At 42.9% G+C, this 21,174-nt stretch overlaps 1 protein-coding gene across 5 annotated transcripts in view; it reads right to left on the reverse strand.

Annotated features, from left to right (window-relative positions):
• LOC106572945 (F-actin-uncapping protein LRRC16A) overlaps nucleotides 1-21,174 on the reverse strand; it is a 307,628-nt gene that overhangs the window by 144,384 nt on the left and 142,070 nt on the right. For all 5 annotated transcript variants that reach the window (XM_045696617.1, XM_045696616.1, XM_045696613.1 and 2 more), the window contains exons 13-14: nucleotides 3,035-3,138; nucleotides 425-502 (exon numbers count right to left, since the gene is read on the reverse strand). In XM_045696617.1, coding sequence (XP_045552573.1) covers nucleotides 425-502; nucleotides 3,035-3,138 — 182 coding nt within the window. The remainder of the gene's footprint in view (nucleotides 1-424; nucleotides 503-3,034; nucleotides 3,139-21,174) is intronic.

Here is a 21,174-nt window from a genome sequence, read left to right on the forward strand (position 1 = left end):
GCATGTTTGTTTTGTCTTTTAAGGTAGGCAACACTACGGCTTTTTAAACGCCGACACGAAACCTTCTCTGGAGACATGAACGGCATTTTACTTGTCTGTAAAGTAATGCCGCTTCTGAAGCGGGATTAAGGTCCATCACTAGGCGACCAGAACTGTCAATCCCAGCCTGCCTGCTGCCTGCTCGCAGAGCACTGTCTCCTAAAATAAGTAGTTTAAAGTTTGTTAAATATTGCCACTTACCAAGACATTTAGTAGAAAGAAAACACATCTAGCTACCATACCATAAACAATATAGTAAAACACAAGCTCACACACACACACACACACACACACACACACACACACACACACACACACACACACACACACACACACACGTAATCCTACACGCAGGAAATGCACACCAGACTATTGTCTCACTCACCAGGTCCAGAGAACAGTCTGTGTTGGACAAGTCCAGAGTCGTCAGGCTGTTGGGTTGGCCCAGGAAATGGTAGAAATGCTGGTCGAAAAATGGAGGAAAAACACACGTTTTAGCACTAGTACACAAAGACAGTCTGGATAGATGAATGATGGTCTGATGCTGTCTATAGGTAACAGGTAATCCTGTCTGGATAAATGATGGTCTATAGGTAACAGGTAATCCTGTCTGGATAAATGATGGTCTATAGGTAACAGGTAATCCTGTCTGGATAAATGATGGTCTATAGGTAACAGGTAATCCTGTCTGGATAAATGATGGTCTATAGGTAACAGGTAATCCTGTCTGGATAAATGATGGTCTATAAGTAACAGGTAATCCTGTCTGGATAAATGATGGTCTATAGGTAACAGGTAATCCTGTCTGGATAAATGATGGTCTATAGGTAACAGGTAATCCTGTCTGGATAAATGGTCTGATGCTGTCTATAGGTAACAGGTAATCCTGTCTGGATAAATGATGGTCTATAGGTAACAGGTAATCCTGTCTGGATAAATGATGGTCTATAGGTAACAGGTAATCCTGTCTGGATAAATGGTCTGATGCTGTCTATAGGTAACAGGTCATCCTGTCTGGATAAATGATGGTCTATAGGTAACAGGTAATCCTGTCTGGATAAATGATGGTCTGATGCTGTCTATAGGTAACAGGTAATCCTGTCTGGATAAATGATGGTCTACAGGTAACAGGTAATCCTGTCTGGATAGATGATGGTCTATAGGTAACAGGTAATCCTGTCTGGATAAATGATGGTCTATAGGTAACAGGTAATCCTGTCTGGATAAATGGTCTGATGCTGTCTATAGGTAACAGGTAATCCTGTCTGGATAAATGATGGTCTATAGGTAACCGGTAATCCTGTCTGGATAAATGATGGTCTATAGGTAACAGGTAATCCTGTCTGGATAAATGGACTGATGCTTTCTATAGGTAACAGGTAATCCTGTCTGGATAAATGGTCTGATGCTTTCTATAGGTATCAGGTAATCCTGTCTGGACAAATGATGGTCTATAGGTAACAGGTAATCCTGTCTGGATAAATGATGGTCTGATGCTGTCTATAGGTAACAGGTAATCCTGTCTGGATAAATGATGGTCTATAGGTAACAGGTAATCCTGTCTGGATAAATGGTCTACAGGTAACAGGTAATCCTGTCTGGATAAATGATGGTCTATAGGTAACAGGTAATCCTGTCTGGATAAATGATGGTCTATAGGTAACAGGTAATCCTGTCTGGATAAATGATGGTCTATAGGTAACAGGTAATCCTGTCTGGATAAATGATGGTCTATAGGTAACAGGTAATCCTGTCTGGATAAATGGTCTGATGCTTTCTATAGGTAACAGGTAATCCTGTCTGGATAAATGGTCTGATGCTTTCTATAGGTATCAGGTAATCCTGTCTGGATAAATGATGGTCTATAGGTAACAGGTAATCCTGTCTGGATAAAGGTAACAGGTAATCCTGTCTGGATAGATGATGGTCTGATGCTGTCTATAGGTAACAGGTAATCCTGTCTGGATAAATGATGGTCTATAGGTAACAGGTAATCCTGTCTGGATAAATGATGGTCTGATGCTGTCTATAGGTAACAGGTAATCCTGTCTGGATAAATGATGGTCTACATGTAACAGGTAATCCTGTCTGGATAGATGATGGTCTATAGGTAACAGGTAATCCTGTCTGGATAAATGATGGTCTACAGGTAACAGGTAATCCTGTCTGGATAGATGATGGTCTATAGGTAACAGGTAATCCTGTCTGGATAAAGGTAACAGGTAATCCTGTCTGGATAAATGATGGTCTGATGCTGTCTATAGGTAACAGGTAATCCTGTCTGGATAAATGATGGTCTATAGGTAACAGGTAATCCTGCTTCCTGCCAACGTATAGTGAATAGCTACCTCCTTTCTCTGAAGGCCATTGTATCTCTGGTCAGGGGTTGTCATGGGTGACCCTTCAAGATTGTGATCAACAGCTATGCTGAGAGCACTGAGGTCAGTAGATGTGTGTGTCTGTGTGTGTGTGGGCACCCGTTCCCATGGGAACCCCGGACCAAGCTACATCAGGCCTGACAGTCTCAGAAAGTGAAGGCTTCTAATCCATCACCCATTAAGCCAATCAGAAGGACTTGTCCTCTGACATCAACCTTCCCATCAGGCTCTAGTGGCTCACAGTGTGTCAGATCTACAAGGTGATCCTCCAGTCAGATGACTGATTTAAACCCAGCTGACTACAGGCATCAACACTGAGCTGGGTAGAGAGACTAGCGAACACAATCTATGTGGTTTCATTGATGCTAGATATCAGTCTGATTTGGACTGCGGTTGTGTTGTGCGTCTCTCTGGCTCGGAGGAGGGGAGATGACGCAATAGGACTTGGTGTGTGAAGACTAGACGAGCTGGTTCAGCTGGATCTCTCCCGTCTTCATTTAACTCTTGTTTCAATAGTTGTGCAAATGAACAAAGTCCCTTTCTCCTTTGAACTCTACCCATTATGTCTCTGTTATTAAGGAGGTGACCAAGACAGATATGACCATGTCGCCACCTACCGGGATGTCGTCTGCCCGCAGTATGTTCCCTGAGAGGTCCAGGTGACTGAGGGTGCTGGGGATGGACTGGTTGGCACTCAGTGACTGGGCAAGGCTGTTCACCCCTGGACCAATACACAGAGGGGTAGAGGATGGTTAGAGACAGAGAGATAATGTACAGTAATACAGGCCTGTTCCCCCCTGGACCAATACACAGAGGGGTAGAGGATGGTTAGAGACAGAGAGATAATGTACAGTAATACAGGCCTGTTCCCCCTGGGTACAGAGAACAGGTTAGAGGATGGTTAGAGACAGAGAGATAATGTACAGTAATACAGGCCTGTTCCCCCCTGGGTACAGAGAACAGGTTAGAGGATGGTTAGAGACAGAGAGATAATGTACAGTAATACAGGCCTGTTCCCCCCTGGGTACAGAGAACAGGTTAGAGGATGGTTAGAGACAGAGAGGTGATGTACAGTAATACAGGCCTGTTCCCCCCTGGGTACAGAGAACAGGTTAGAGGATGGTTAGAGACAGAGAGGTGATGTACAGTAATACAGGCCTGTTCCCCCTGGGTACAGAGAACAGGTTAGAGGATGCTCTAATGTAACACAGTGGTGAACTTTCGCCTTTAATAAAATTAATGCATAGAAAGCAAAAGGTTTACATGTAAAGTGTTCCGTTTATGTTCCTGTGGAAGGTCTAGCAGGTTACACCACCAGTTAACACCACTAGGGATCACCACCAGGCACCAGGGATCACCACCAGGGATCACCACCAGGGATCACCACCAGGGATCACCACCAGGGATCACCACCAGGGATCACCACCAGGGATCACCACCAGGGATCACCACCAGGGATCACCACCAGGTAACACCACCAGGTAACACCACCAGATAACACCACTAGGGATCACCACCAGGTAACACCACCAGGTAACACCACCAGATAAAACTACCAGGTAACACCACCAGGTATCACCACCAGGTAACACCAACCGGTAACACCACTAGGGATCACCACCAGGTAACACCACCAGGTAACGCCACCAGATAAAACTACCAGGTAACACCACCTGGTAACACCACCAGGTAACACCACTAGGTATCACCACCAGGTAACACCACTAGGGATCACCACCAGGTAACACCACCAGGTAACACCACCAGATAAAACTACCAGGTAACACCACCAGGTATCACCACCAGGTAACACCAACCGGTAACACCACTAGGGATCACCACCAGGTAACACCACCAGGTAACGCCACCAGATAAAACTACCAGGTAACACCACCTGGTAACACCACCAGGTAACACCACTAGGTATCACCACCAGGTAACACCACCAGATAAAACTACCAGGTAACACCACCTGGTAACACCAGCAGGTAAAACTACCAGGTATCAGGACCAGGTAACACCACCAGGTATCACCCCCAGGTATCACCCCCAGGTAACACCCCCAGGTAACACCACCAGGTATCACCCCCAGGTAACACCACCAGGTAACACCACCAGGTATCACCACCAGGTATCACCCCCAGGTATCACCCCCAGGTAACACCACCAGGTATCACCCCCAGGTAACACCCCCAGGTAACACCACCAGGTAACACCACCAGGTAACACCACCAGGTAACACCACCAGGTAACACCACCAGGTAACAACACCAGGTAACACCACTAGGGATCACCACTAGGGATCACCAACAGGTAACACCACAAGGTAACACTACCAGGTAACACTACCAGGTAACAGCACCAGGTATCATCACCAGGCAACACCACCAGGCAACACCACCAGGCATCACCACCAGGCATCACCACCAGGTAAAACTACCAGGTAAAACTACCAGGTAACACCACCTGGTAACACCACCTGGTAACATTTACATATTAAAGGTGAGTCAGCGAAATGACGTTTCACGAGCAGCAACGCAGATATTGTGATGAACAAGATGCAAGACTTCGCTCACACACAGTACCTGTACATGTGGGACCAGCCAACTCTATATGGTCAATGTCACATCAAACACTGATCTGGGACCAGCCAACTCTATATGATCAAGGTCACATCAAACACTGATCTGGGACCAGCCAACTCTATAAGGTCAATGTCACATCAAACACTGATCTGGGACCAGCCAACTCTATATGGTCAATGTCACATCAAACACTGATCTGGGACCAGCCAACTCTATATGGTCAATGTCACCAATCTACCTGGCTATAGAGGGTTAGACAGCCAGTCACCAATCTACCTGGCTATAGAGGGTTAGACAGCCAGTCACCAATCTACCTGGCTATAGAGGGTTAGACAGACAGTCACCAATCTACCTGGCTATAGAGGGTTAGATTGACAGTCACCAATCTACCTGGCTATAGAGGGATAGACAGCCAGTCACCAATCTACCTGGTTATAGAGGGTTAGACAGCCAGTCACCAATCTACCTGGCTATAGAGGGTTAGACAGACAGTCAACAATCTACCTGGCTATAGAGGGTTAGACAGACAGTCACCAATCTACCTGGCTATAGAGGGTTAGACAGACAGTCACCAATCTACCTGGCTATAGAGGGTTAGACAGACAGTCACCAATCTACCTGGCTATAGAGGGTTAGACAGCCAGTCACCAATCTACCTGGCTATAGAGGGTTAGACAGCCAGTCACCAATCTACCTGGCTATAGAGGGATAGACAGCCAGTCAACAATCTACCTGGCTATAGAGGGATAGACAGCCAGTCACCAATCTACCTGGCTATAGAGGGATAAACAGCCAGTCACCAATCTACCTGGCTATAGAGGGTTAGACAGCCAGTCACCAATCTACCTGGCTATAGAGGGTTAGATTGACAGTCACCAATCTACCTGGCTATAGAGGGATAGACAGCCAGTCACCAATCTACCTGGCTATAGAGGGATAGACAGCCAGTCACCAATCTACCTGGCTATAGAGGGTTAGACAGCCAGTCACCAATCTACCTGGCTATAGAGGGATAGACAGCCAGTGAGGGATCTCTCTGGCTATAGAGGGATAGACAGACAGTGAGGGATCTCTCTGGCTATAGAGGGATAGACAGAGAGTGAGGGATCTCTCTGGCCCAGAATCAAACTCCCATAAGTCAGTGTGAACTCTGAGGAACTGGCCTCTCTCCTGGGAGAACCAATCAATAGACAGATAAATACCAGTCATTAGGGGGCATTTTGAAGCATGAAGAAAGTTGATCTATGGAATTACAGGCTATTACAGAGAAAGAGAAAGTGAGAGAGAGAGAGGAGAGAAGAGAGAGGGAGCGAGGGAGAGAGAGAGAGGGAGGGAGGGAGAGAGAGAGAGAGAGAGGGAGAGAGAGAGAGAGAGAGAGAGAGAGAGAGAGAGAGAGAGAGAGAGAGAGAGAGAGAGAGAGAGAGAGAGAGAGAGAGAGAGAGAGAGAGAGAGAGAGAGAGAGAGAGAGAGAGAGAGAGAGAGAGAGCGAGAGAGAGCGAGAGAGAGAGGAGAGAAGAGAGCGAGAGACGATTTACTATAGAAACAACATGAGTATCTCTAACCAGCAGGTTAACTATAGACCAGTGGACTAATTGGGGTCAGTCCTACTATAGAAACAACATGAGTATCTCTAACCAGCAGGTTAACTATAGACCAGTGGACTAATTGGGGTCAGTCCTACTATAGAAACAACATGAGTATCTCTAACCAGCAGGTTAACTATAGACCAGTGGACTAATTGGGGTCAGTCCTACTATAGAAACAACATGAGTATCTCTAACCAGCAGGTTAACTATAGACCAGTGGACTAATTGGGGTCAGTCCTACTATAGAAACAACATGAGTATCTCTAACCAGCAGGTTAACTATAGACCAGTGGACTAATTGGGGTCAGTCCTACTATAGAAACAACATGAGTATCTCTAACCAGCAGGTTAACTATAGACCAGTGGACTAATTGGGGTCAGTCCTACTATAGAAACAACATGAGTATCTCTAACCAGCAGGTTAACTATAGACCAGTGGACTAATTGGGGTCAGTCCTACTATAGAAACAACATGAGTATCTCTAACCAGCAGGTTAACTATAGACCAGTGGACTAATTGGGGTCAGTCCTACTATAGAAACAACATGAGTATCTCTAACCAGCAGGTTAACTATAGACCAGTGGACTAATTGGGGTCAGTCCTACTATAGAAACAACATGAGTATCTCTAACCAGCAGGTTAACTATAGACCAGTGGACTAATTGGGGTCAGTCCTACTATAGAAACAACATGAGTATCTCTAACCAGCAGGTTAACTATAGACCAGTGGACTAATTGGGGTCAGTCCTACTATAGAAACAACATGAGTATCTCTAACCAGCAGGTTAACTATAGACCAGTGGACTAATTGGGGTCAGTCCTACTATAGAAACAACATGAGTATCTCTAACCAGCAGGTTAACTATAGACCAGTGGACTAATTGGGGTCAGTCCTACTATAGAAACAACATGAGTATCTCTAACCAGCAGGTTAACTATAGACCAGTGGACTAATTGGGGTCAGTCCTACTATAGAAACAACATGAGTATCTCTAACCAGCAGGTTAACTATAGACCAGTGGACTAATTGGGGTCAGTCCTACTATAGAAACAACATGAGTATCTCTAACCAGCAGGTTAACTATAGACCAGTGGACTAATTGGGGTCAGTCCTACTATAGAAACAACATGAGTATCTCTAACCAGCAGGTTAACTATAGACCAGTGGACTAATTGGGGTCAGTCCTACTATAGAAACAACATGAGTATCTCTAACCAGCAGGTTAACTATAGACCAGTGGACTAATTGGGGTCAGTCCTACTATAGAAACAACATGAGTATCTCTAACCAGCAGGTTAACTATAGACCAGTGGACTAATTGGGGTCAGTCCTACTATAGAAACAACATGAGTATCTCTAACCAGCAGGTTAACTATAGACCAGTGGACTAATTGGGGTCAGTCCTACTATAGAAACAACATGAGTATCTCTAACCAGCAGGTTAACTATAGACCAGTGGACTAATTGGGGTCAGTCCTACTATAGAAACAACATGAGTATCTCTAACCAGCAGGTTAACTATAGACCAGTGGACTAATTGGGGTCAGTCCTACTATAGAAACAACATGAGTATCTCTAACCAGCAGGTTAACTATAGACCAGTGGACTAATTGGGGTCAGTCCTACTATAGAAACAACATGAGCATCTCTAACCAGCAGGTTAACTATAGACCAGTGGACTAATTGGGGTCAGTCCTACTATAGAAACAACATGAGCATCTCTAACCAGCAGGTTAACTATAGACCAGTGGACTAATTGGGGTCAGTCCTACTATAGAAACAACATGAGCATCTCTAACCAGCAGGTTAACTATAGACCAGTGGACTAATTGGGGTCAGTCCTACTATAGAAACAACATGAGCATCTCTAACCAGCAGGTTAACTATAGACCAGTGGACTAATTGGGGTCAGTCCTACTATAGAAACAACATGAGCATCTCTAACCAGCAGGTTAACTATAGACCAGTGGACTAATTGGGGTCAGTCCTACTATAGAAACAACATGAGCATCTCTAACCAGCAGGTTAACTATAGACCAGTGGACTAATTGGGGTCAGTCCTACTATAGAAACAACATGAGCATCTCTAACCAGCAGGTTAACTATAGACCAGTGGACTAATTGGGGTCAGTCCTACTATAGAAACAACATGAGCATCTCTAACCAGCAGGTTAACTATAGACCAGTGGACTAATTGGGGTCAGTCCTACTATAGAAACAACATGAGCATCTCTAACCAGCAGGTTAACTATAGACCAGTGGACTAATTGGGGTCAGTCCTACTATAGAAACAACATGAGTATCTCTAACCAGCAGGTTAACTATAGACCAGTGGACTAATTGGGGTCAGTCCTACTATAGAAACAACATGAGTATCTCTAACCAGCAGGTTAACTATAGACCAGTGGACTAATTGGGGTCAGTCCTACTATAGAAACAACATGAGTATCTCTAACCAGCAGGTTAACTATAGACCAGTGGACTAATTGGGGTCAGTCCTACTATAGAAACAACATGAGCATCTCTAACCAGCAGGTTAACTATAGACCAGTGGACTAATTGGGGTCAGTCCTACTATAGAAACAACATGAGCATCTCTAACCAGCAGGTTAACTATAGACCAGTGGACTAATTGGGGTCAGTCCTACTATAGAAACAACATGAGTATCTCTAACCAGCAGGTTAACTATAGACCAGTGGACTAATTGGGGTCAGTCCTACTATAGAAACAACATGAGCATCTCTAACCAGCAGGTTAACTATAGACCAGTGGACTAATTGGGGTCAGTCCTACTATAGAAACAACATGAGTATCTCTAACCAGCAGGTTAACTATAGACCAGTGGACTAATTGGGGTCAGTCCTACTATAGAAACAACATGAGTATCTCTAACCAGCAGGTTAACTATAGACCAGTGGACTAATTGGGGTCAGTCCTACTATAGAAACAACATGAGTATCTCTAACCAGCAGGTTAACTATAGACCAGTGGACTAATTGGGGTCAGTCCTACTATAGAAACAACATGAGTATCTCTAACCAGCAGGTTAACTATAGACCAGTGGACTAATTGGGGTCAGTCCTACTATAGAAACAACATGAGTATCTCTAACCAGCAGGTTAACTATAGACCAGTGGACTAATTGGGGTCAGTCCTACTATAGAAACAACATGAGTATCTCTAACCAGCAGGTTAACTATAGACCAGTGGACTAATTGGGGTCAGTCCTACTATAGAAACAACATGAGTATCTCTAACCAGCAGGTTAACTATAGACCAGTGGACTAATTGGGGTCAGTCCTACTATAGAAACAACATGAGCATCTCTAACCAGCAGGTTAACTATAGACCAGTGGACTAATTGGGGTCAGTCCTACTATAGAAACAACATGAGCATCTCTAACCAGCAGGTTAACTATAGACCAGTGGACTAATTGGGGTCAGTCCTACTATAGAAACAACATGAGCATCTCTAACCAGCAGGTTAACTATAGACCAGTGGACTAATTGGGGTCAGTCCTACTATAGAAACAACATGAGCATCTCTAACCAGCAGGTTAACTATAGACCAGTGGACTAATTGGGGTCAGTCCTACTATAGAAACAACATGAGCATCTCTAACCAGCAGGTTAACTATAGACCAGTGGACTAATTGGGGTCAGTCCTACTATAGAAACAACATGAGCATCTCTAACCAGCAGGTTAACTATAGACCAGTGGACTAATTGGGGTCAGTCCTACTATAGAAACAACATGAGCATCTCTAACCAGCAGGTTAACTATAGACCAGTGGACTAATTGGGGTCAGTCCTACTATAGAAACAACATGAGCATCTCTAACCAGCAGGTTAACTATAGACCAGTGGACTAATTGGGGTCAGTCCTACTATAGAAACAACATGAGCATCTCTAACCAGCAGGTTAACTATAGACCAGTGGACTAATTGGGGTCAGTCCTACTATAGAAACAACATGAGCATCTCTAACCAGCAGGTTAACTATAGACCAGTGGACTAATTGGGGTCAGTCCTACTATAGAAACAACATGAGTATCTCTAACCAGCAGGTTAACTATAGACCAGTGGACTAATTGGGGTCAGTCCTACTATAGAAACAACATGAGCATCTCTAACCAGCAGGTTAACTATAGACCAGTGGACTAATTGGGGTCAGTCCTACTATAGAAACAACATGAGCATCTCTAACCAGCAGGTTAACTATAGACCAGTGGACTAATTGGGGTCAGTCCTACTATAGAAACAACATGAGCATCTCTAACCAGCAGGTTAACTATAGACCAGTGGACTAATTGGGGTCAGTCCTACTATAGAAACAACATGAGTATCTCTAACCAGCAGGTTAACTATAGACCAGTGGACTAATTGGGGTCAGTCCTACTATAGAAACAACATGAGTATCTCTAACCAGCAGGTTAACTATAGACCAGTGGACTAATTGGGGTCAGTCCTACTATAGAAACAACATGAGTATCTCTAACCAGCAGGTTAACTATAGACCAGTGGACTAATTGGGGTCAGTCCTACTATAGAAACAACATGAGTATCTCTAACCAGCAGGTTAACTATAGACCAGTGGACTAATTGGGGTCAGTCCTACTATAGAAACAACATGAGTATCTCTAACCAGCAGGTTAACTATAGACCAGTGGACTAATTGGGGTCAGTCCTACTATAGAAACAACATGAGTATCTCTAACCAGCAGGTTAACTATAGACCAGTGGACTAATTGGGGTCAGTCCTACTATAGAAACAACATGAGTATCTCTAACCAGCAGGTTAACTATAGACCAGTGGACTAATTGGGGTCAGTCCTACTATAGAAACAACATGAGTATCTCTAACCAGCAGGTTAACTATAGACCAGTGGACTAATTGGGGTCAGTCCTACTATAGAAACAACATGAGTATCTCTAACCAGCAGGTTAACTATAGACCAGTGGACTAATTGGGGTCAGTCCTACTATAGAAACAACATGAGTATCTCTAACCAGCAGGTTAACTATAGACCAGTGGACTAATTGGGGTCAGTCCTACTATAGAAACAACATGAGTATCTCTAACCAGCAGGTTAACTATAGACCAGTGGACTAATTGGGGTCAGTCCTACTATAGAAACAACATGAGTATCTCTAACCAGCAGGTTAACTATAGACCAGTGGACTAATTGGGGTCAGTCCTACTATAGAAACAACATGAGTATCTCTAACCAGCAGGTTAACTATAGACCAGTGGACTAATTGGGGTCAGTCCTACTATAGAAACAACATGAGTATCTCTAACCAGCAGGTTAACTATAGACCAGTGGACTAATTGGGGTCAGTCCTACTATAGAAACAACATGAGTATCTCTAACCAGCAGGTTAACTATAGACCAGTGGACTAATTGGGGTCAGTCCTACTATAGAAACAACATGAGTATCTCTAACCAGCAGGTTAACTATAGACCAGTGGACTAATTGGGGTCAGTCCTACTATAGAAACAACATGAGTATCTCTAACCAGCAGGTTAACTATAGACCAGTGGACTAATTGGGGTCAGTCCTACTATAGAAACAACATGAGTATCTCTAACCAGCAGGTTAACTATAGACCAGTGGACTAATTGGGGTCAGTCCTACTATAGAAACAACATGAGTATCTCTAACCAGCAGGTTAACTATAGACCAGTGGACTAATTGGGGTCAGTCCTACTATAGAAACAACATGAGTATCTCTAACCAGCAGGTTAACTATAGACCAGTGGACTAATTGGGGTCAGTCCTACTATAGAAACAACATGAGTATCTCTAACCAGCAGGTTAACTATAGACCAGTGGACTAATTGGGGTCAGTCCTACTATAGAAACAACATGAGTATCTCTAACCAGCAGGTTAACTATAGACCAGTGGACTAATTGGGGTCAGTCCTACTATAGAAACAACATGAGTATCTCTAACCAGCAGGTTAACTATAGACCAGTGGACTAATTGGGGTCAGTCCTACTATAGAAACAACATGAGTATCTCTAACCAGCAGGTTAACTATAGACCAGTGGACTAATTGGGGTCAGTCCTACTATAGAAACAACATGAGTATCTCTAACCAGCAGGTTAACTATAGACCAGTGGACTAATTGGGGTCAGTCCTACTATAGAAACAACATGAGTATCTCTAACCAGCAGGTTAACTATAGACCAGTGGACTAATTGGGGTCAGTCCTACTATAGAAACAACATGAGTATCTCTAACCAGCAGGTTAACTATAGACCAGTGGACTAATTGGGGTCAGTCCTACTATAGAAACAACATGAGTATCTCTAACCAGCAGGTTAACTATAGACCAGTGGACTAATTGGGGTCAGTCCTACTATAGAAACAACATGAGTATCTCTAACCAGCAGGTTAACTATAGACCAGTGGACTAATTGGGGTCAGTCCTACTATAGAAACAACATGAGTATCTCTAACCAGCAGGTTAACTATAGACCAGTGGACTAATTGGGGTCAGTCCTACTATAGAAACAACATGAGTATCTCTAACCAGCAGGTTAACTATAGACCAGTGGACTAATTGGGGTCAGTCCTACTATAGAAACAACATGAGTATCTCTAACCAGCAGGTTAACTATAGACCAGTGGACTAATTGGGGTCAGTCCTACTATAGAAACAACATGAGTATCTCTAACCAGCAGGTTAACTATAGACCAGTGGACTAATTGGGGTCAGTCCTACTATAGAAACAACATGAGTATCTCTAACCAGCAGGTTAACTATAGACCAGTGGACTAATTGGGGTCAGTCCTACTATAGAAACAACATGAGTATCTCTAACCAGCAGGTTAACTATAGACCAGTGGACTAATTGGGGTCAGTCCTACTATAGAAACAACATGAGTATCTCTAACCAGCAGGTTAACTATAGACCAGTGGACTAATTGGGGTCAGTCCTACTATAGAAACAACATGAGTATCTCTAACCAGCAGGTTAACTATAGACCAGTGGACTAATTGGGGTCAGTCCTACTATAGAAACAACATGAGTATCTCTAACCAGCAGGTTAACTATAGACCAGTGGACTAATTGGGGTCAGTCCTACTATAGAAACAACATGAGTATCTCTAACCAGCAGGTTAACTATAGACCAGTGGACTAATTGGGGTCAGTCCTACTATAGAAACAACATGAGTATCTCTAACCAGCAGGTTAACTATAGACCAGTGGACTAATTGGGGTCAGTCCTACTATAGAAACAACATGAGTATCTCTAACCAGCAGGTTAACTATAGACCAGTGGACTAATTGGGGTCAGTCCTACTATAGAAACAACATGAGTATCTCTAACCAGCAGGTTAACTATAGACCAGTGGACTAATTGGGGTCAGTCCTACTATAGAAACAACATGAGTATCTCTAACCAGCAGGTTAACTATAGACCAGTGGACTAATTGGGGTCAGTCCTACTATAGAAACAACATGAGTATCTCTAACCAGCAGGTTAACTATAGACCAGTGGACTAATTGGGGTCAGTCCTACTATAGAAACAACATGAGTATCTCTAACCAGCAGGTTAACTATAGACCAGTGGACTAATTGGGGTCAGTCCTACTATAGAAACAACATGAGTATCTCTAACCAGCAGGTTAACTATAGACCAGTGGACTAATTGGGGTCAGTCCTACTATAGAAACAACATGAGTATCTCTAACCAGCAGGTTAACTATAGACCAGTGGACTAATTGGGGTCAGTCCTACTATAGAAACAACATGAGTATCTCTAACCAGCAGGTTAACTATAGACCAGTGGACTAATTGGGGTCAGTCCTACTATAGAAACAACATGAGTATCTCTAACCAGCAGGTTAACTATAGACCAGTGGACTAATTGGGGTCAGTCCTACTATAGAAACAACATGAGTATCTCTAACCAGCAGGTTAACTATAGACCAGTGGACTAATTGGGGTCAGTCCTACTATAGAAACAACATGAGTATCTCTAACCAGCAGGTTAACTATAGACCAGTGGACTAATTGGGGTCAGTCCTACTATAGAAACAACATGAGTATCTCTAACCAGCAGGTTAACTATAGACCAGTGGACTAATTGGGGTCAGTCCTACTATAGAAACAACATGAGTATCTCTAACCAGCAGGTTAACTATAGACCAGTGGACTAATTGGGGTCAGTCCTACTATAGAAACAACATGAGTATCTCTAACCAGCAGGTTAACTATAGACCAGTGGACTAATTGGGGTCAGTCCTACTATAGAAACAACATGAGTATCTCTAACCAGCAGGTTAACTATAGACCAGTGGACTAATTGGGGTCAGTCCTACTATAGAAACAACATGAGTATCTCTAACCAGCAGGTTAACTATAGACCAGTGGACTAATTGGGGTCAGTCCTACTATAGAAACAACATGAGTATCTCTAACCAGCAGGTTAACTATAGACCAGTGGACTAATTGGGGTCAGTCCTACTATAGAAACAACATGAGTATCTCTAACCAGCAGGTTAACTATAGACCAGTGGACTAATTGGGGTCAGTCCTACTATAGAAACAACATGAGTATCTCTAACCAGCAGGTTAACTATAGACCAGTGGACTAATTGGGGTCAGTCCTACTATAGAAACAACATGAGTATCTCTAACCAGCAGGTTAACTATAGACCAGTGGACTAATTGGGGTCAGTCCTACTATAGAAACAACATGAGTATCTCTAACCAGCAGGTTAACTATAGACCAGTGGACTAATTGGGGTCAGTCCTACTATAGAAACAACATGAGTATCTCTAACCAGCAGGTTAACTATAGACCAGTGGACTAATTGGGGTCAGTCCTACTATAGAAACAACATGAGTATCTCTAACCAGCAGGTTAACTATAGACCAGTGGACTAATTGGGGTCAGTCCTACTATAGAAACAACATGAGTATCTCTAACCAGCAGGTTAACTATAGACCAGTGGACTAATTGGGGTCAGTCCTACTATAGAAACAACATGAGTATCTCTAACCAGCAGGTTAACTATAGACCAGTGGACTAATTGGGGTCAGTCCTACTATAGAAACAACATGAGTATCTCTAACCAGCAGGTTAACTATAGACCAGTGGACTAATTGGGGTCAGTCCTACTATAGAAACAACATGAGTATCTCTAACCAGCAGGTTAACTATAGACCAGTGGACTAATTGGGGTCAGTCCTACTATAGAAACAACATGAGTATCTCTAACCAGCAGGTTAACTATAGACCAGTGGACTAATTGGGGTCAGTCCTACTATAGAAACAACATGAGTATCTCTAACCAGCAGGTTAACTATAGACCAGTGGACTAATTGGGGTCAGTCCTACTATAGAAACAACATGAGTATCTCTAACCAGCAGGTTAACTATAGACCAGTGGACTAATTGGGGTCAGTCCTACTATAGAAACAACATGAGTATCTCTAACCAGCAGGTTAACTATAGACCAGTGGACTAATTGGGGTCAGTCCTACTATAGAAACAACATGAGTATCTCTAACCAGCAGGTTAACTATAGACCAGTGGACTAATTGGGGTCAGTCCTACTATAGAAACAACATGAGTATCTCTAACCAGCAGGTTAACTATAGACCAGTGGACTAATTGGGGTCAGTCCTACTATAGAAACAACATGAGTATCTCTAACCAGCAGGTTAACTATAGACCAGTGGACTAATTGGGGTCAGTCCTACTATAGAAACAACATGAGTATCTCTAACCAGCAGGTTAACTATAGACCAGTGGACTAATTGGGGTCAGTCCTACTATAGAAACAACATGAGCATCTCTAACCAGCAGGTTAACTATAGACCAGTGGACTAATTGGGGTCAGTCCTACTATAGAAACAACATGAGCATCTCTAACCAGCAGGTTAACTATAGACCAGTGGACTAATTGGGGTCAGTCCTACTATAGAAACAACATGAGTATCTCTAACCAGCAGGTTAACTATAGACCAGTGGACTAATTGGGGTCAGTCCTACTATAGAAACAACATGAGTATCTCTAACCAGCAGGTTAACTATAGACCAGTGGACTAATTGGGGTCAGTCCTACTATAGAAACAACATGAGTATCTCTAACCAGCAGGTTAACTATAGACCAGTGGACTAATTGGGGTCAGTCCTACTATAGAAACAACATGAGTATCTCTAACCAGCAGGTTAACTATAGACCAGTGGACTAATTGGGGTCAGTCCTACTATAGAAACAACATGAGCATCTCTAACCAGCAGGTTAACTATAGACCAGTGGACTAATTGGGGTCAGTCCTACTATAGAAACAACATGAGTATCTCTAACCAGCAGGTTAACTATAGACCAGTGGACTAATTGGGGTCAGTCCTACTATAGAAACAACATGAGTATCTCTAACCAGCAGGTTAACTATAGACCAGTGGACTAATTGGGGTCAGTCCTACTATAGAAACAACATGAGTATCTCTAACCAGCAGGTTAACTATAGACCAGTGGACTAATTGGGGTCAGTCCTACTATAGAAACAACATGAGTATCTCTAACCAGCAGGTTAACTATAGACCAGTGGACTAATTGGGGTCAGTCCTACTATAGAAACAACATGAGTATCTCTAACCAGCAGGTTAACTATAGACCAGTGGACTAATTGGGGTCAGTCCTACTATAGAAACAACATGAGTATCTCTAACCAGCAGGTTAACTATAGACCAGTGGACTAATTGGGGTCAGTCCTACTATAGAAACAACATGAGTATCTCTAACCAGCAGGTTAACTATAGACCAGTGGACTAATTGGGGTCAGTCCTACTATAGAAACAACATGAGTATCTCTAACCAGCAGGTTAACTATAGACCAGTGGACTAATTGGGGTCAGTCCTACTATAGAAACAACATGAGTATCTCTAACCAGCAGGTTAACTATAGACCAGTGGACTAATTGGGGTCAGTCCTACTATAGAAACAACATGAGTATCTCTAACCAGCAGGTTAACTATAGACCAGTGGACTAATTGGGGTCAGTCCTACTATAGAAACAACATGAGTATCTCTAACCAGCAGGTTAACTATAGACCAGTGGACTAATTGGGGTCAGTCCTACTATAGAAACAACATGAGTATCTCTAACCAGCAGGTTAACTATAGACCAGTGGACTAATTGGGGTCAGTCCTACTATAGAAACAACATGAGTATCTCTAACCAGCAGGTTAACTATAGACCAGTGGACTAATTGGGGTCAGTCCTACTATAGAAACAACATGAGTATCTCTAACCAGCAGGTTAACTATAGACCAGTGGACTAATTGGGGTCAGTCCTACTATAGAAACAACATGAGTATCTCTAACCAGCAGGTTAACTATAGACCAGTGGACTAATTGGGGTCAGTCCTACTATAGAAACAACATGAGTATCTCTAACCAGCAGGTTAACTATAGACCAGTGGACTAATTGGGGTCAGTCCTACTATAGAAACAACATGAGTATCTCTAACCAGCAGGTTAACTATAGACCAGTGGACTAATTGGGGTCAGTCCTACTATAGAAACAACATGAGTATCTCTAACCAGCAGGTTAACTATAGACCAGTGGACTAATTGGGGTCAGTCCTACTATAGAAACAACATGAGTATCTCTAACCAGCAGGTTAACTATAGACCAGTGGACTAATTGGGGTCAGTCCTACTATAGAAACAACATGAGTATCTCTAACCAGCAGGTTAACTATAGACCAGTGGACTAATTGGGGTCAGTCCTACTATAGAAACAACATGAGTATCTCTAACCAGCAGGTTAACTATAGACCAGTGGACTAATTGGGGTCAGTCCTACTATAGAAACAACATGAGTATCTCTAACCAGCAGGTTAACTATAGACCAGTGGACTAATTGGGGTCAGTCCTACTATAGAAACAACATGAGTATCTCTAACCAGCAGGTTAACTATAGACCAGTGGACTAATTGGGGTCAGTCCTACTATAGAAACAACATGAGTATCTCTAACCAGCAGGTTAACTATAGACCAGTGGACTAATTGGGGTCAGTCCTACTATAGAAACAACATGAGTATCTCTAACCAGCAGGTTAACTATAGACCAGTGGACTAATTGGGGTCAGTCCTACTATAGAAACAACATGAGTATCTCTAACCAGCAGGTTAACTATAGACCAGTGGACTAATTGGGGTCAGTCCTACTATAGAAACAACATGAGCATCTCTAACCAGCAGGTTAACTATAGACCAGTGGACTAATTGGGGTCAGTCCTACTATAGAAACAACATGAGTATCTCTAACCAGCAGGTTAACTATAGACCAGTGGACTAATTGGGGTCAGTCCTACTATAGAAACAACATGAGTATCTCTAACCAGCAGGTTAACTATAGACCAGTGGACTAATTGGGGTCAGTCCTACTATAGAAACAACATGAGTATCTCTAACCAGCAGGTTAACTATAGACCAGTGGACTAATTGGGGTCAGTCCTACTATAGAAACAACATGAGTATCTCTAACCAGCAGGTTAACTATAGACCAGTGGACTAATTGGGGTCAGTCCTACTATAGAAACAACATGAGTATCTCTAACCAGCAGGTTAACTATAGACCAGTGGACTAATTGGGGTCAGTCCTACTATAGAAACAACATGAGTATCTCTAACCAGCAGGTTAACTATAGACCAGTGGACTAATTGGGGTCAGTCCTACTATAGAAACAACATGAGTATCTCTAACCAGCAGGTTAACTATAGACCAGTGGACTAATTGGGGTCAGTCCTACTATAGAAACAACATGAGTATCTCTAACCAGCAGGTTAACTATAGACCAGTGGACTAATTGGGGTCAGTCCTACTATAGAAACAACATGAGCATCTCTAACCAGCAGGTTAACTATAGACCAGTGGACTAATTGGGGTCAGTCCTACTATAGAAACAACATGAGTATCTCTAACCAGCAGGTTAACTATAGACCAGTGGACTAATTGGGGTCAGTCCTACTATAGAAACAACATGAGTATCTCTAACCAGCAGGTTAACTATAGACCAGTGGACTAATTGGGGTCAGTCCTACTATAGAAACAACATGAGTATCTCTAACCAGCAGGTTAACTATAGACCAGTGGACTAATTGGGGTCAGTCCTACTATAGAAACAACATGAGTATCTCTAACCAGCAGGTTAACTATAGACCAGTGGACTAATTGGGGTCAGTCCTACTATAGAAACAACATGAGTATCTCTAACCAGCAGGTTAACTATAGACCAGTGGACTAATTGGGGTCAGTCCTACTATAGAAACAACATGAGTATCTCTAACCAGCAGGTTAACTATAGACCAGTGGACTAATTGGGGTCAGTCCTACTATAGAAACAACATGAGCATCTCTAACCAGCAGGTTAACTATAGACCAGTGGACTAATTGGGGTCAGTCCTACTATAGAAACAACATGAGCATCTCTAACCAGCAGGTTAACTATAGACCAGTGGACTAATTGGGGTCAGTCCTACTATAGAAACAACATGAGTATCTCTAACCAGCAGGTTAACTATAGACCAGTGGACTAATTGGGGTCAGTCCTACTATAGAAACAACATGAGCATCTCTAACCAGCAGGTTAACTATAGACCAGTGGACTAATTGGGGTCAGTCCTACTATAGAAACAACATGAGTATCTCTAACCAGCAGGTTAACTATAGACCAGTGGACTAATTGGGGTCAGTCCTACTATAGAAACAACATGAGTATCTCTAACCAGCAGGTTAACTATAGACCAGTGGACTAATTGGGGTCAGTCCTACTATAGAAACAACATGAGTATCTCTAACCAGCAGGTTAACTATAGACCAGTGGACTAATTGGGGTCAGTCCTACTATAGAAACAACATGAGTATCTCTAACCAGCAGGTTAACTATAGACCAGTGGACTAATTGGGGTCAGTCCTACTATAGAAACAACATGAGTATCTCTAACCAGCAGGTTAACTATAGACCAGTGGACTAATTGGGGTCAGTCCTACTATAGAAACAACATGAGTATCTCTAACCAGCAGGTTAACTATAGACCAGTGGACTAATTGGGGTCAGTCCTACTATAGAAACAACATGAGTATCTCTAACCAGCAGGTTAACTATAGACCAGTGGACTAATTGGGGTCAGTCCTACTATAGAAACAACATGAGCATCTCTAACCAGCAGGTTAACTATAGACCAGTGGACTAATTGGGGTCAGTCCTACTATAGAAACAACATGAGTATCTCTAACCAGCAGGTTAACTATAGACCAGTGGACTAATTGGGGTCAGTCCTACTATAGAAACAACATGAGTATCTCTAACCAGCAGGTTAACTATAGACCAGTGGACTAATTGGGGTCAGTCCTACTATAGAAACAACATGAGTATCTCTAACCAGCAGGTTAACTATAGACCAGTGGACTAATTGGGGTCAGTCCTACTATAGAAACAACATGAGTATCTCTAACCAGCAGGTTAACTATAGACCAGTGGACTAATTGGGGTCAGTCCTACTATAGAAACAACATGAGTATCTCTAACCAGCAGGTTA

The sequence above is a fragment of the Salmo salar genome, chromosome ssa02 (genome assembly GCF_905237065.1).
Source record: "Salmo salar chromosome ssa02, Ssal_v3.1, whole genome shotgun sequence".
NCBI classification, from domain to species: Eukaryota; Metazoa; Chordata; class Actinopteri; order Salmoniformes; family Salmonidae; genus Salmo; species Salmo salar.